Below are 16,185 nucleotides of genomic sequence, written 5' to 3'. Positions count from 1 at the left end.
CTGCCACAAGGGCGCAGTTTGTGCCACGGATGCTGATCTTGAAGCTGTTCAAATCGCTGCCCAAACGCTGGCGCGCAACGGGGTGGTGGACGATTCGCGCATTCGCACAGCCACCCTCAATTGGTCACAACCGCTCCCCGAGACTGAGCGTGGCAGCTACGATCTGATCCTGGGCGCCGACGTCATCTACATTGGTTCTGTAGCGCGAACGCTCCTGGCAGCCGTGGTGCACCATCTCAGCCCAGACGGCGTCTTTCTGCTCTCAGACCCCGGACGCGACTATAACATGCCGCTCGTACACGCCGCAGCCGAAGAATTGGGCCTGCGACGCCTCCAGCGCGTCGTCCTCACCGAGGTGGCCGTCGGTGATTTTGGTATGCCTCGCGCCTCCGTACTGGCCTATTGTCGGGCGGATGCCTCCGCCGAACAGCTGCCTGGCTGGGTGGCCCCGCTTTTGACCAGCTTGGAGACCAATGCTGCAGCCTATTCAGGCACGGCCGCGCCAGCTTCGGGCTTGGCCACGGCCTACGTCCTACAGGAAGCAGCGGCGCCCCTCTGAACATTGCCTTTTTATGCCCTGACCCCATCCCAATCGAAGCTACGCTAAAAAAAAAAACCATGCCCGTACCACTGGTCAGCCCCAAACACCACAGAGCCCTCAGAAACTGCCCCTCAACTCTGCAACAACGCCCCCACTCTGCCATTCCATCAATCAAGCCCAAGCCTCCCTCTCCCTCTGTGTGTGTCTGTCTTCTCTTGGTCTGATCGGGTGCGTCTGCCCGTCACAGTCACAGACACGCTGTCGCTCCGCCGTTGCTTTTGGGGTTCTCTTCTCTGTGTCTCCGTCTCTCTGTGTCTGTGTCTGTGTCTGTGTCTGTGTCTGTGTCTGTTTCTCCGTTTCTCTGTGTCTCTGTTTCTCTGTCTCTCTGTCTCTCTGTCTCTGTCTCTCTGTTTCTCTGTTTCTCTCTCTGTTTCTCTGTTTCTCTGTGTCTCTGTTTCTCTGTCTCTCTGTCTCTCTGTCTCTATTTTTCTCTGTTTCTCTGTTTGTTTCTCTGTCTCTGTCTCCTCTCTCTCTTTTCCCACAGCAAGCCATCATCAACAGGTGTGTGTGTGTGATGGCAAGAAGCCACCTCGTGCTCTCTCTCTCTCTCTCTCTCCCTCTCCCTCTCCCTCTCCCTCTCTCCCTCTCTCTCTGCCGTTCCACTGGCCTCGGTTCTCCCGCACCCCGCCCCCCGCGCGCGTCGTGCACACAAGGCACTGCTTTGGATGGTTCAAGAGGATGGGGCGGGGCTTGGCACACTGATCAACTTGCCTGCCATAACGTCTCACGAGGAATGGCGGGGTGTGCCACACACACACACACAAACACACACGCAGGCAGCATGGCAAATCCAGCCCATTCAGTGCTACCGGCCCATGCGGCAGAGCGCCGCGGGCCCGAGGCACACGAGGCTCGCCCCGAAAACTTCCCGCCCATGAAGAATGAAGTCATTCTGCAGGCAGCCCGGGGCGAAGAAACCCCCTACGTTCCCGTTTGGGTCATGCGCCAGGCTGGTCGTTATCTGCCAGAATTTCTCGAGGCTCGTTCCTGCACTGCCAAGCCGCTTTTCCTGCACTGCGCGAGCCCGTGCCATTGCAACCCTTCCCCTCTCACTGTTGCTCTATATGCCAACCTTCTCCTTCGCCTCCAAACAGGCCAGCCATGGCATCGACTTTTTCGTGCGCTGCCGAACACCGGCCATTGCTTGCCAGCTCACCCTTCAGCCTCTCGTTCGCTTTCCCCTGGGTAGTGGCTGTCTCCGCTCGTCGCCATCGCCGCATTGCCACCACTGAACCCCCCTTTTTTTACCTCCCCTGGTACACCTCCCACACCGCCGCCTCCTCATCCTTGCCCTCGCGAGCCGTCCACAGATGCGGCCATCATCTTTTCCGATATCCTGGTCGTGCCTCAGGCCCTGGGTCTCGAGTGCCTCATGCAGCCTGGTGCGTCCGTCCCGCCTATGTTGTGACGACCCAAATTTCTTGCGTACACCTCACAGCTGCGGGGTCATGCCTTGCCCCCACCCTGCTCTGCAACCTCACGCCTTTGTGCTGCCTCAGGCATTGGGCCAGTCTTCCCCAAACCCATTGAGACCCCGGAAGATCTGGCACGACTCAACCCCTCAGTGGACGTCCAAGCCGAGCTCGGCTACGTCTTCGAAGCCATCACATTGACTCGCCATCGACTTCAGGGCCATGCCCCCCTCATTGGCTTTGCAGGCGCCCCATGGACGCTGTTCGCCTACATGATCGAAGGCAAATCCTCCAAGACCTGGGACAAGGCCCGCGCATGGCTCTACCAGTACCCCGAGGCCTCCCACCGCCTCCTGGATATGATTACAAACTGTACCATCCAGTATTTGGTGGGCCAAGTCCATGCTGGAGCCCAAATGCTTCAGGTGCATACATCATGCCCCTTGGTAGCGCCGGTGGCCCATCAACTCCACCCCCCACCCCCACCCCCCACCATCGGCTGCTGACCTTTCCGGCCCGGTTTGCATTCTCTTCTCGCCCATCTTCTAGGTTTTCGACTCGTGGGCAGGAAGTCTGCAGCACGACATTTTCCGTGAATTCGTATTGCCCCGTCTCGCACGCATTGCCAGCTCAGTCAAGGCCCTGCTTGGCCCCAAGGCCGTTCCGATGATTTGCTTTGCCAAGGGCGCCGCTTGGGCCATGAAAGACCTTGAGCACACCGACTACGACGTTCAGGTGGTTCATCCTTGTCTGCGCCGCCAAACAACCTTGTTCTGACGAGATTTGGCGTCCATAAGCCAATTGTTCATATGTTCATGGGATGTTCTTCTTGCTCACCCTGCCCTCTCTAACCAATCTCTTTGCAACGCAGGGCCTGGACGAGACAGCTGATGTCGAACAGGTGGCCGCCCTCCTCAAGGGTCGCGTTGCGCTGCAGGGCAACCTGGATCCTGCGGTCATGTACGCTTCAGACGATGTCATCCGCGCGCGGGTCGGCGCGATGATGGCCAAGTTTCCCGCCCGTGGCCACATTGCCAACTTGGGTCATGGCATGACCCCCACGATGGAGCCCCGGGCCGTGGCGGCTCTGGTGGATGCCGTGCATGCCTTTCGTCGCGAAAGCCCGCACATTCGCATCGGCACGCGCTCCTCAGTACTTGCCATGTGGCAAACGCGCTGGGTCGTTGAGCGCTTGACGCGCGCCCACCCCGGCGTGCGCTTCTCGGTGGTGCCGCTTTCGACCGTTGGCGATGCCAACCTGACCCTCGACCTCAACAAGTTTTCCACCACTGGCATTTTCACAGACGCTCTGGTTCGCGCCCTTTTGGCCCAAGAGGTGGACATTCTGGTCCACTCTCTGAAGGATTTGCCGTCCACCATTTCGCCTGGCACTCAATTGGCTGCCATTGGACCACGCGAGGATCCACGCGATGTGGTTGTGTTCCACCATCGCCACTCTGAAATTAAGGATTTGGCCCAGCTGCCTGCCGGAGCAGTCGTCGGCACCAGTTCTACGCGCCGTCGAGCCCAGCTGGCTGCCGCCTACCCACAGCTTCGGTTTGCACCCGTCCGCGGCAACGTGATGACCCGCCTTCGCAAGTTGGACGATCCGGCCAATGGCTATGATGCCCTCTGCTTGGCTGCAGCTGGTCTCATTCGCCTCGGTCTGGAAGCTCGCATTGGACAGTTCCTGCCACTTACCGTCAGCCGCCATGCCATTGGGCAGGGCGCTCTTGGTATCCAGGTTGGTCCAGCCCACCTGCACACATCGCTCTCCCTGTGCACGCCACTGACCGGTGTCCGACATGCTTAAAAACACAGGTGCGTGAAGTTACGGACGCAAGCGGTAAGGATGCAGAGGTGGCTCGACTGTGTGCCGTCTTGGAGGACAAAGAAACGACCCTGCGTTGTCGGGCGGAACGCGCTTTCTTGCGCACCATTGGAGGCGGCTGCTCCCTCCCAATTGCCACAACCTCAACCTTGGCTAGCGGAGAGCTGCTCTTGGAGGGCCTGGTGGCGAGCCTCGATGGCCAGCGCCGCTGCCTCGTTTCTATCAGCGGACCGTGCACCACCGTCCCTGAAGCCGAGGCCCTGGGTTCGCGGCTGTGCGAAAAGGTCAGCACAGCATCCTTGTTGTTTGAAGGAATGGCTCGACGCGCTGTTCCCGGGCATGTGGTTCAGCACCGTAATCATCTCACATCTGCACTTGGGTTCTTTGTGTGTGCTTTGGAACCTTTTGATTTGGTGCAATCACAGTTGCGCCAAGAAGGCGGCGAAGCCATTTTGGCCGAGCTTCGGGAGCAGGTCCAAGAACCCGCTGCTCAGGCCCAGTAGTGGCACGACGGCTCTGCCAACCTCGACCCCTCAAGACCCTAACAGCATCGTTTCAAATCGTGCGCAAGAATTAGTGATATGAGCAATGGGGAAAAAGTTTAGACGACAACGTCACTCCAATTTATCTGGCATATTCAATTTTTTTTTTATTTATTTTTTTCCGTTTCACATTTGGTTCCTCGGGTCGGCTTGAATACGAGACTGGTCCAGAACGGGTTGGGTCAGGGATGAAAGCTTGAGCAATCGGTAGCTCTACGCTGCGGGTTACGGTGATGGGTGATGACAAATGGGCTTTTGCGGCCAGGAAGTAGGTCTCCGCACGACCGCCTCAAGGTGGCCAACCGACGAGAGGATGCATGTCGCACCACATTGATGCGGTCAGTCAGCCTGCGCAGCCGTGCTACGCCGAATATCGATCTGCTTCTTAACCTAGCCAAGAAAAGAGGAAACCAGGACATGTTATATTTGTGCAGCAAAGGTCAAGACTTGAAGCACCGAGTGCGTACCTCGCCCAGCGTTTGCTTGCGGTTGATCTTGCAAAAGGTCCGGCCATCTCGTTCCAAGATTTGGCACCAGTCAGGCAGCGTTTCAGCAGCAAAGCGGATCTGCCGCTCGGCCACGTCACGAGCCATGCGGCATGATTTGCTGACGGCCTCGATGGCATTCGGTAGAGGCTGCGAACTTTTGAGTCGATACGAGCCCCACAAGGCATTCACTACAACGGGCAATTTTTCCAATTCGTGCTGTCGTTGACTCTGAAGCGAGGCCATCGTGAGCTGGGCTTCAGTGCGCTGCTTCTGGCGGCTTGCGATGCGTGACAGCATGTCAGAGGAGACCAAGCCTTCTCGCAGCAAGCGGCCACTGGTTGTGGGTGCCAGCGTGGACCCACCGGGCGGCCCCTCGTTGGCAGCCGTCCCATCTTGACTCGCCGGCAGCGCTCCTGCATGGGCCGTGTCGGTTCGTTCGCGGCCAGCAGCAGACAGCAGCGCAGTAGCGAGGCGTTGTTTGGGGCTGGCTACTTGACTGTGCGGAGTCGTTGGATGCCTAGGGGTGGCGGCCTTGGAAAGGACGGGACTGAGGTTTTGGGGGCCGGCTATGGTGGCCGTCGCCTCGGGCTCGGGCTCGGGCTCTTTAGTGGGTTGCCCGGTGGCAGAAGTTTTGGTATCTTGCGGCTGGGTGTGTGCGGTGGTGTGCACACGTTGCAGTGCCTCGGTAGCTGTCATGGGCCGGGAGCGACTGAGATCCGGCAAGGAGGCGGGTTTTATGAGAGGTACATCCGCAAGCGCAAAGGAACGGGCCCAGCGCTGCAGTTGGTCGCGTGCAACTGCCGGTGAACCAGGCAGGGACTGCAGATGTTCAGCGTGGGCTTCAAAGACCTGGTCTAACAGGCGCGCTCGCAAGATGTGATGGAGATGCGCAATCTGTTGGGGTGCCAACACCCGTTTGATATCACCTGGCGTTCCGGGGGTAGTGCCAGGCGTTGAGCTGGCTTCTTTGCCCGCGTGCTGCTCAGTGCTCTCAGAAGTGGCATCCGACACTTGATCATTACCTCGAGCAGCATCGGCTGGGCCGCTGGGGCGGTCCATTGAAGTGCTGTCCTCTGGAACAGTCAGCAGAATGCGTAGGGTGGGATCTGAGCGGTCTTTGGGCTCCAGGCGAGAGACGTGCAATACGTCTGGAATGTAAGCCACGAGGTGGCTTAGGGTGGTCATATCAAACCGACGGCGGGAGGCGGCTTCGACTTGTGGTTTAAGACGATGCATGGTGGGTGTGCCGCGCTTAGCCATTTGGTTGGCAAGCAGGATGAGCTGTTCGCCTTGCTGTAAAAGAAGGGCATGTGTTGGGGGCAGGCGCAGCGCTCGAGGAAGCTCCTTAAGCTGGGTAAAAGACTCGATGGGCTGCCATCCGACCAAGCGAGTTGCGCATCGTGAGGAGTACGGTAGGATTGCTCTCATACAGCGCTGGGCAGCTAGAGGCAGTGATTCGGCATGATTATATGGGCAAGCGTTTTGATGGCGCGAGCCAAGTACCTGGGCGGGGCTTGTAGGGTCAGTGGGAACCGGGGCAGCAGATGCGGCGGCTGCTTGGTCGTCGTCCGACGTCTCAGCCTCGGCAGTGGGGCTGCTGGCTTGCTGGCGGTGAGCTGCTAAAAACCGTGTCGAGTGCTAGAGAAGAAGCAAGCGCAACGCGAGTGGCGAGCAAGGTCCAAGGTCAAGGTCGGAGTGAGAGGAGGAGCCAGGTTGCCAGGGCATTTGGCGTTGGATGGGTGAGGAATTTGTTGTTACCTGCAGGGCCTCGGCGCTTTGGCCAAGCAAGAGTTCTCGTCGACTGCGCTTCGCTTCACGTCGAGAGCGTAGAAGATCGTCGATGCGAGACGGCGTAGAAGGGACAGGTAGTTGATCGGAGACCTGCTCGGACCCCTCGGTGTCGTTTGTGCTTGCTTCACCGGCCAGCGGCGGTTGTGCAGGTGGGTCCTCTGCAATTTGCAGGCGGCGTACAGCGCGGGTCTGTTTCAATGGCCAGAGAAAGGTTTGAGCGTTGTCCAAGGAGGAAAGAGCGTGAGAGATGTAGGATCATGCAAGAGGGCCAGCGGAAGAAGGAGAATCGGGTCGGCCAGCCCTTAGTCAAGCGACCAAGCGGAAGCCTCGGATGAAAGATTGGCGACGTCGGGGACAGCGAACGACGTACCTTTGGGCCGGTCGAACGACTGGCGCGCGGGGTGCGCAGCACGGCCGGAGCAATCGGGTTGGTCGTGTCCTGGAAGTGGGCATCGACCGTGAACAACCGGGTTTGAGTGTTGAAGCCCCAACAAGATGAGCAAAGCGCCCAAGGGAGGGGGTTTTGGTTTTCTTGCGAGGCACAAGACATGGCGGCCAAACCCTTCATACCATGACGTTGATGATATTGGCAAGCCAACGATGGCTCGTGGGCGTTGGACGTTCACGGATCAGAGAACCGATAGGTGTGTGGCCGCCAGGGCCAACTGCATCGGTGCCTACCAACTTTCGGTGCCATGAGATATCAAACGCCAGCCAACCAGTCAGTCCAACCACACCCATGTGTGACGCAGCAGACCTCTGCACACCGTCACCCAGCACAACCCATCACATCAAAACGAAACGCACAAACCTGCTGCGTCCCCCTTCTCCCCCCCCGTCTTCACTGCCCACAGTGCCGACAGACACACACACAGACACAGAGAGAGACAGAGAGAGAGAGAAAATGAAATTTTGAAAAAAAAATTTGAACAGAGAGACAGAGAGACAGAGAGACAGAGATGGTGATGGATGAGAAAGTGTGATGGTTACTACACTTCCTGATAGGCATGTCAGGTTTTTTTCTTTTTTTTCACACACACACACACACACACACACACACACACACACACACACACACATTCAGAATGGCGGCGGAGGTGGTGCAGCGTCGGCGGCCAGCTCGGGGAACAGCGGCGGCGGCGGCAAGGGAGACTGCAGGGCACGATGGCGCAAGGTACGTCTTTGTAAGGTGGATGGGCGGTGAAAGTCTGGCAGCTCAGGCTTTTTTTTTGTGGTGTTGGTTTGTCTGTGTGTGAAGCTCGCCAGGTGATTTTTCGAATGCAGGGCCCGGATCGCCCCGGGCTGCAGCTGGTCAGTGGCCTGATCGCAACCACCGCTCAATGATGGTAGCAAGGGCGGCATGACTGACAGCGGCGTGCAAGCTGCTTAGGTACGGGGCATGGGGTGCAGCGGTTTACAGGATTTGTTGCGGGCATTGTCATTGGGTTGGCATTTCTATGGGTTTGCCGCAATGCTCGTGTGGGTGAAGAAGACCCGGCTTTGGCCCCCGCCCAAGCTCAATCATCAAACTGGACAGCCCCTGTACGTCTTGCCAAAGGCCCGGCTGCATGCCAACCCGGCTTGAATTTGCTCATTCGCTGCACTTTGCCTGCGCAATGCGCCTGAGATAAAGGTGACCGGGCACGAGTACGACGCACCAGGATCGTCAACACGCACCGAAGGAACAGCCACAAAGACCACCCTGTCAACCAGCCAGAGCACGAGGCCGACCATGGTTGGTGCAAACACTTCAATCGATGCAAACACTTCAATCGATGCAAACACTTCAATCGCGGCGACGGTGGCAAGCCAGCAGCAGCACAAGGCACCGCAAGCCATGCCTCATCTTCCCCCGGCCTCCGACCCTCACGAGCAGGTCAGCGTTGTTGCCGGTGCCACCACGACCGCATCCAGCGCATCTGACAGTACAAAGCCCGTGCATGCTTCAAGCGTGAGCATGGCACACCGCCCAGGCACGCCCAGGAGTCCGTCTGAGACGGCTCGGGGGCCTGAAGACCCGCTGTGACGCTGCTAATGATGGCAGCACATGGCTTCCAATGCATCCTATGCTTGATCGAACTGTAATGACTCGACATGCCGGTGTCTGGGTCCCCCTATTCGCCCTCCTTCCCGCCTTCTTCGCATGTTCATGACTGTGCTAAGCGCATCTATCAAAAACAATTTACATGTCAATACAATAAAACTAGAATCCTGTCGCTCTCGCCCTCTCTCTCTGTGGGCGCCTCTTTGTAAGCTGCACAAGGGGATAATGGAAAATAGATTCAGTCGTGGCTGGGTACAAATCATGTTGTTTATTGTGCATCTTGTCTCATGTGCTCAAATGCCGCCGAGGGGAATGGGTGCACACGGAACGCAGGAGGGCACCCTGGCTACCAGTCCCGGTATTGAGCAACGCTCTCTCTGTCGCGAGACGAGTCTTCATCATAGTATTTTTTTATCAATTTGCACATACTCCACAACATGATATTGACAGACATCATATTCAACAAGGCATCGAGCTCGGACTCTCAGAGCCTCAACTCGACTTTTCTTCCAACTCTGCTTCTTGCTGCCGTGCCCGTGCATCGTGCATGCCAGAAACCATATTCAAAGTCGTTCATGGTTGATATGGGGGTGGCGGGGAGGTGGAAGACGCGACGGGGAGCCCACCGTTGTTGCTCACTTCACCCACGGGTTCTGCGGGCTGGTCAAGCTCGTCCACCTGGAGCACGCGACCTTGGGTTCCAACTAGGCGCAGATGCTGAAACACTCGGCGCCCCAGCTGAGAAAACCAGGAGCCACCCGTATTCGAGCCCGAGGCCGCCATGTGCGGGGGTGTCAAGCCGCCACCGGGTCGCGGTGGTAGCTCGGTGGCGTCGGCGTCCGACGCCAAGTCCTCACAGTATTCGTCCTCCGAATCCGTTGTTTCGGAATCTGCGTCAGAATAATCGTCCGAAGACACACTGCCGGCGCGATCTCGGCGCCCCACCCGCGACAACCTAAACGTGGGCTGGCGACGGCGCGTTGCAGAGGTGGCGCAAGCCACATCCACCTCTTCCTCGTCGCTATCAAAGTCTGCCAAGCGATCTTCCAAAGCTTCCATGCTCGATACGGAAGAGCAGCAGCGCGAGGCATTGCGCTGGGACGAGCGCAAAATTGGGGCTGCATCGGAAGAAAAGCACGTCATGGAGTTGTCAAACATGCGAGTGGCGGCTCGATCAAAAGCCGTGCCCATGGCGGTGCACTGCGCGCTCTGCGTCTTGACCTTGTACATTTTGCAGTGCGTATATTGGCACAAGGCGTTTGCCGCTTCCAAGCCCTGGTGCATGAGATTGATCCCCATGACCACAAACATAAAGTTGTCCAAATATGGCTGAGCCAGGGCATGCACGGCGTCTGACAGAGCACGATGCGAAGCTGTATCCTCGCCATCGGTCACCACGACGAGCACACGCTTGGTGGAAACGGTGCGCTCGGCCTGATCCGCCTTTGCTTTCTGATCATTGCCTCGCAGGGCATCGGCCCGGGAGAGACTCTCAAGGCCCTTGAGAATGGCGTCATAAAAAGCGGTGGAGCCTCGAGCACACATGCGTTGGACCGCTGCGGCAAAGCGATCATCTGTGCTGTCATCCTTGAGCACGCGAGGAATGGCGGTCGCGACCATCGACGAAAAGGTGATCAACTCCACTGTGTCGCCGGGGTGGAGGTTTGCGTAGAGGGAGAGCGTTCCTTCACGAGCGTGCGTCATCTTCGGCCCCATCATCGAACCAGAGCAATCCATGCAAATGGTCAAGTGGGTGCGCCCTTCATGCTGTTCGTTCTGGAGATCTGCCGCCAGGCAGGCGTCCACCTCGGCTTGCGCCATGATGGCTTGTCGTCGGAGAAGCAAGCACACGGAAGATAAGAAGAGCAAAAAAGTGCCCAAGCCATGCACCAAGACACAATCAGCCGTCCCGAAGAAAATACCACCCACCCACCAACGAGCCCTCCTTCATTTTTACCTGTAAGCCAGCGTCTGTTTGCACCCGAGCCATTGAGCCATGAGCGATGAGCTACTATGAGCTGGATCCACCCCAACAAGCGGCCATGCAAGCAACAGTAGCAGCAGCAGCGCCAAATTTGTTCCTTGCGCCGAAGTTGGCCCTTGCTATGCTGACAAATAAAAAATTGTGTGATTGACAACTGCTGTTGTTCCATTGATATAGGTTGTTTACAACAGATGTTGTGGCGATTTCATTCCTCAACACAAAAGCCGGAGGCTGACACGACGACACCTTGACCTTTGCTCTCAACCTCTGACACAACGCACCGCTCGAATCGGTTCTCTGACCGCTTAGCCAAACCCCCTTTATGCTTGGAACCATTTTCCAAGTCTCTGCGCCCTACTCTCTGCCTGACGCTCGATTGTCAGACCCTTCTCTGTCGGCTGTTGGTGAGCGGCGCCCAGGCGGCGATCGATCGCGTCGTGGCGGCGGCACCTTGCTTCGCCAAACCCTTTCGCCTTCTCCCTGGCTACTCGCCATTGCCCTTGCGTCTTGGCTGTTTCGTCGAGCGTGTGCTGAAACAGGGGGTGGGTAGCCAACCCTGAAGACGCAGACACACACTTTGTGAAGAATTTGTGCGTCAGCTCAGGCTCGCTCGACACGCCAACATGGCACACATGACCAAGGACCCGAGCAACCCGGCACGATTTGTCGTGCTGTACCCAGCATACATCAATGCGCGGCTGACGGTCCAAGAGGGCCGCCGCATCGCCAAAGAGCTGGCGGTCGAGAACCCCACGCCTCGCGAAATTCTCACCATCCTGCTTAAGCTCCAAGCTGAAAAGGGCCTCACCATCAAGTTTGAGGTTGGCCTCGTTCGCCTCTTTGCCTCGCTTGAAAAGAAAAAAAGACACGGGCGCACTCTTGCCGTTGCACGCTCGCCATAGCACTGCCATTGCCACACTGGTTGATCTTCTCATGTGTTTGGCAACACGGATTTGGCATCACCTTCAGGGCAACAAACACTATTCACGTGACTATCTTCAAGTGGGTCGTGCGCGCGTCCAGCTCAAGAACTCTGACGGCAGCGCCATCTGCCCTGATATTCAGACGCGTAAGTGCTTTCTGTTTTTCTCTCACCTCGCAACATTGCGCTACCGGGTGGGCGCAAGAGAAGAGAATGGTCTCTGCTTGGTGTTGAAGCGGCAGGCCTCACGTTGGATCTCGGGTTGTGTTTGGCAGGCAAGCAGCTCTGGTGTTATGTAGCGCAACAGATCAAAAACATCCCAGAGCGCAAAGTTGAGGTATGCTCACACGCTCACGTGCTCACATGCTCGATGTTCCTGGATTTTTGCAGCAGCCTGTAGCACCATCATCTCAACGCTAATGTTACTTGTGCATGCTGACCCCCCGGGACGATAACATGGTAGCTTCGACTGGGTGAGTTGGAGCCACAAGTCGACGCTCCAACAGAAGAGACGGCGGCCAACAAAGGCAAGACCAATGCCAAGCCCAAGCCCAGCGGCAAGCCCGCCAAGGCCAATAGCAAGGGCAAGAAGGGCAAGAAGAAATAGGAATGTGCTTGGCCATTCCAAGCTGCCCCTTGCCAGTTTTTGAACGGGCCACGATCCGGCTCGACCCGATACCCATTGTCTCTACTGAGCTCGGCCCCATTGTTTCGACTTTCCTCTCTCTTCTTCTTTCCTTTTTTTTTTTTTTTCTTCTTCCCGCAACGTGCACCTAATCCAAAAGATGACCCCGATTGGTCAAAGGCGTTGCCTTTTACTGCGCAGACCGGCCCGTGCCATCCTATTTCGTCTTGAGCCAACACCATCTCTATTTGCTGAAGCTCGCCTACAGATGAACGATGCAAACGACTCGAGCGAAAAAAGTAAGCACTCAAGCGCTCCACGAAGACACGGGGACATGGCCATCAGGGCACACACACGCACGCACAAACAGGTTGTGAGAGAGAAACGGAGAGACAGAGCGAGCACTCACTCACACTCACACTCGTGCACACACAGACAGACAGACAGACAGACAGACAGACACACACACACACACACACACACACACACACACACACACACACACACACACGCTCGCGCAGCCTTCTGTTTTTATTTTCATACCCGGATTTTTTATTAACATGTAAATTTTTTTTTTGGCGCTGATCATCATCAACTTGACGTCTTGTTGCAAAGTATTAAACGAGCCAGTGATTGATAGAGACCGAGAGGTACGGGGGTAGAAACGCAGGGACTCGTTGGGCTTGAGGTTGGCGTACCCAGGGGGGTGTGCATCGGTTTGGACGGGTGTGAGGGTCCTGCCTCTTCTTATTCTTTTCGAGCCATTCAACCGTGAACAGGGCACTTATTGCTTGATTTGCCAAGATGGATACACTTGGATGGGAGTTGCGCGTGGTGCGCGCCTTGGCCCTGGGCTCGGCTTCGGTTGGGTTTGCCATGGCAGCTCGCCGGCATTTTCTTGACACTCGGGCATGCACACCCGAGGCGCTGCACCGTGGCTGGGAGGTGCTGGCCGCGTCGGAATATGAGGGCCTTGAGGATTCCGATGCCTCCCCGCCGACTTCGGCTGGCTCCGATGATGGCGTGGCCCGCGTCGCGCCCCCCGACAGCCATGCCTTGAGTGTTCAGCCCCGCACGACCTTGTCCAATCTTCAGCTCTGGCTCAATCATGCTTGGAATGAACTTGCTCCAGTACGCGCTCGCTGCGAACAGATCTTGCACATGCCGGGCCTCGAGTATCGAGCCTGGCTTGGCATGGGCGCCGTCAGCCTTTGCATCTATTATCTGGCTGGGGCCGGTCAAACACTGGTGCAGCGCGCCATTGTGCGCCAATTGGGAAGATATGACGCCGCCTGCGAAGCAGTCTTCCGTGCCTGTCTCAAGCTCTGGTGGGAAGCTCGCAATAGCTACGCGGCATTTGCCGCGCAGCGCCTTGGGGATTGGCTGCCCGACTACCTCCGCCCCTACGCCACTTTGGGGGTTTCGCTCGACCAACATCTGGAAGAAGTCGTCAAAGCAGCCGAGTCGTGCCACGCACAAGTCACCCGGGACCTGCTTGAGGATTGCTTCTACACTACACCTGGCGTTGCGCGGAACTGTGATGCTTTTGTCAACCTTGTTCTCAACACCACATTGGGCCCCGTGCTCTGAGATCCCCGACTCTGTCATCCCCCGCTTGATCATTTCTCATCCCTAGCTGCCCAGCCCTTGTTCAGCCCGCCGGGTCGCCTTTGTTCATATAATTGAATGTACGCACTTGCCCATCATTCTTGTCGTCCGCTTGGCATGGGTTTATTGTCAGCGTACACGCTGTGCGGTTGCACGGCTTGCACGGACCGACGCGCGTCATCCCAATGTGCGAGGAGTGCCCGTGATGATGATCATCTTCATCATGATAATCCTCACGCCAATTGACGTCGTCTGGCCCTTGACCTGGCTCTTTTGCTCACCAGTGCAAGAGGACATGTCAACCTGTCACACATCTCTTCCCGTCTCCTTCTCACCTCCGTGTTCCACATGCAGAGAGTTGTGTAATGATGTGCGATTGTGCGCGGACAAGTCCCCGTGTGAAGGATCACCAACGTCCGACACTCGAGTCCGGCGGCGCTCGTCCAATGAAAAATCATGCGCAATAAGAATGGGAGCAAACTAGCTGGCGCAAATTATGCCACCCTTGGCCAGTTGCCGCTGGAAGAGAGCTTGACGTTTCTCCTGCTCTTTCCGCTGCTGCGGTGATAGAGGCATTGGCAAGTCTTTCACCGGACTAGCAGAGCCCGCCGGATCCAACGTTGGGGGCATGCCGGCAATTTCCTCCGCCGCTTTCTTGAGCGTGCGATCTGCGGGCATGGCTTCGCGACAAATCGGGCAAGGGCTTGGTTTGGCACGTTCCTCCTTGAGCCGCGCTGCGGCAATCTCCTCCTGACAGACGGCGAGCGCACGATGCCACCAAACAGATCAAGCCCCCTTGGCCTGCAAACTCACACAGCGCAAAACAAAAGACCCTCCAACAATCCCAAAACTTTTGACGTACATCAGTTGCATACTGCGCTCGCAGTCGGGCATGATCCTCAGCCGTCATGTCCTAGTTCCAACAAGGCCTCAAATCAAAGCGCGTAGGGCACAGCCAACTGAACCCCCTCCGCAGCAAAATGTAAGGCACGGGACTGACCGCTTCCATGTTGTGGTGTCGGTAATAAAGATAACGAATGAGGCAGGACAAGTGGAAGCAATGAAAGCAGCGGGTCTTGTAAAGATTGTCGCTCCGTAGATTGTCCAAGCAGATGACGCATGTGCTGGGAGGCTGGTTCATCTCTTCCAAGCCCGTTTTGAGCGACTAATGTCGATATTTTTGTCACATGCCCAGCAGCCACGCACGTGTCAGTATGGGTCAAACACTTGCTTCTCGTCTCAAGGTTCCCCATTTCTCTCTTTGCTCTCTTGCGACACGAGGCACACGGCAATTCAGAGCAGGTGCAGCGAAATACCTGGATCACGTCAATGGCGCATGCTTCTTGTGCCTCGCTTGCGTCTGCCACCAGCTCCTCAATGTCCTGAACCAGCCTAGTGCCAATTTCAAAATGTTTAGAGCAGACAACATATGCCAGCGCAGGGGACTGCTCACATTCATCGCGTGCATTCAAGATGAAGATGAAGGACCAACCGTACCTGGTAAATTGTTCGTGGTTGAGGCCGCGCGGGCTAGCGAGCAGCACTGTGGGCTTTGCCTCTGGGTAGTTGGTTGGCACCTGAAACGTCAGGTCCAACTGGACAAAGCACTGCTGTTCATGGTCCACGTCTGGCCTCAGGCGCATGTAGAACCCCTGATCCGTGGCCTGGATTTCAAACCAAATACCCCCCGACCACACATAGCGGGGGCATTTTGGCGGTGATGGTGAGCGAAACGTGTGCCATTCGCCGAACCTGACCGGGGCCTGTTCTCACAACGAAATGCGGGCCCTACCTCAATGGCATTGTCATAAATGGCAAGCAGCGTTTCACGCTCCTCGGCCCAATCGCTCGCCATCTTCCTCCACCGCTGCCGCTGCCGCTCTGTGTGCTGCGCTGTCGCCCATTCGTGCCAGCAACGGTCGCCAGCTCGAGCAAATGTCGTACATTTTCATGATATTGAAGATCATGATGGGAGATCAATGTAAGTTTATGAAGCAATTATCACACTTGTTGACGCCACGAAATACAACATGACGAGCAAAAACCGTCAACTTGTCAGACGGAACACACTTGATATAAGAGGGGAGAGAACAGAATCACCAATGGAGCAAATTTATCAGGCCAAGTACCCACTATAAATAGACGCATTTGTCAAAATTGTCACGAACCACGATGGCGACCGTGCGCAGCATCATCACAACGTCGCTCCGCAATGCGGCGACCATCAACCGCGCTCAGGTATCGGGCGAGGCATGACAGCCTGTTGGTTCGGGGGTGGCTGGGCTTGGAGGCAGGTTTGGGGCACTGACTGAGAGGGGGGGGGGGGGGGGGGGGGGG

The 16,185-nt window shown here is 56.9% G+C and overlaps 7 protein-coding genes across 7 annotated transcripts in view; 4 read left to right on the top strand and 3 right to left on the bottom strand.

The window, feature by feature from the left end:
• Window positions 1–1,115: 1,115 nt before the first annotated feature.
• MONBRDRAFT_34088 (uncharacterized protein) lies at window positions 1,116–3,826 on the top strand (the record flags this gene model as incomplete). The annotated part of the gene is made up of 8 exons (XM_001749340.1): window positions 1,116–1,212; window positions 1,378–1,538; window positions 1,791–1,857; window positions 1,912–1,983; window positions 2,101–2,438; window positions 2,464–2,532; window positions 2,563–2,748; window positions 2,885–3,826. 8 exons carry the CDS (start codon window positions 1,116–1,118, stop codon window positions 3,824–3,826), a joined length of 1,932 nt encoding a protein of 643 aa, XP_001749392.1.
• An 899-nt stretch (window positions 3,827–4,725) lies between these two features.
• On the bottom strand, window positions 4,726–6,134 carry MONBRDRAFT_28899 (uncharacterized protein; the record flags this gene model as incomplete). The annotated part of the gene is made up of 2 exons (XM_001749271.1): window positions 4,726–4,776; window positions 4,854–6,134. The coding sequence occupies 2 exons, from the start codon at window positions 6,132–6,134 to the stop codon at window positions 4,726–4,728; spliced, it is 1,332 nt and encodes a 443-aa protein (XP_001749323.1).
• A 3,148-nt stretch (window positions 6,135–9,282) lies between these two features.
• Window positions 9,283–10,612, bottom strand: MONBRDRAFT_38683 (uncharacterized protein; the record flags this gene model as incomplete). Its single annotated transcript, XM_001749270.1, has 1 exon — window positions 9,283–10,612. The coding sequence occupies exon 1, from the start codon at window positions 10,528–10,530 to the stop codon at window positions 9,283–9,285; it is 1,248 nt and encodes a 415-aa protein (XP_001749322.1). The 5' UTR covers window positions 10,531–10,612.
• Window positions 10,613–11,316: 704 nt separating this feature from the next.
• Window positions 11,317–12,222, top strand: MONBRDRAFT_28897 (uncharacterized protein; the record flags this gene model as incomplete). Its single annotated transcript, XM_001749339.1, has 4 exons — window positions 11,317–11,514; window positions 11,663–11,762; window positions 11,891–11,952; window positions 12,079–12,222. The coding sequence occupies 4 exons, from the start codon at window positions 11,317–11,319 to the stop codon at window positions 12,220–12,222; spliced, it is 504 nt and encodes a 167-aa protein (XP_001749391.1).
• An 822-nt stretch (window positions 12,223–13,044) lies between these two features.
• Window positions 13,045–13,830, top strand: MONBRDRAFT_11515 (uncharacterized protein; the record flags this gene model as incomplete). Its single annotated transcript, XM_001749338.1, has 1 exon — window positions 13,045–13,830. One exon carries the CDS (start codon window positions 13,045–13,047, stop codon window positions 13,828–13,830), a length of 786 nt encoding a protein of 261 aa, XP_001749390.1.
• A 498-nt stretch (window positions 13,831–14,328) lies between these two features.
• Window positions 14,329–15,703, bottom strand: MONBRDRAFT_34086 (uncharacterized protein; the record flags this gene model as incomplete). The annotated part of the gene is made up of 6 exons (XM_001749269.1): window positions 14,329–14,598; window positions 14,711–14,761; window positions 14,849–15,013; window positions 15,165–15,240; window positions 15,346–15,512; window positions 15,641–15,703. The coding sequence occupies 6 exons, from the start codon at window positions 15,701–15,703 to the stop codon at window positions 14,329–14,331; spliced, it is 792 nt and encodes a 263-aa protein (XP_001749321.1).
• Window positions 15,704–16,018: 315 nt separating this feature from the next.
• Window positions 16,019–16,185, top strand: part of MONBRDRAFT_34085 (uncharacterized protein) — a 1,198-nt gene continuing 1,031 nt past the window's right edge. The window contains exon 1 of the mRNA XM_001749337.1: window positions 16,019–16,086. Coding sequence (XP_001749389.1) covers window positions 16,021–16,086 — 66 coding nt within the window. The 5' untranslated portion in view covers window positions 16,019–16,020. The remainder of the gene's footprint in view (window positions 16,087–16,185) is intronic.

This window comes from Monosiga brevicollis, genomic scaffold (assembly GCF_000002865.3).
Source record: "Monosiga brevicollis MX1 MONBRscaffold_29 genomic scaffold, whole genome shotgun sequence".
Lineage (NCBI taxonomy): Eukaryota > Choanoflagellata > Craspedida > Salpingoecidae > Monosiga > Monosiga brevicollis.
This window is presented reverse-complemented; position numbering and strand designations above follow the sequence as displayed.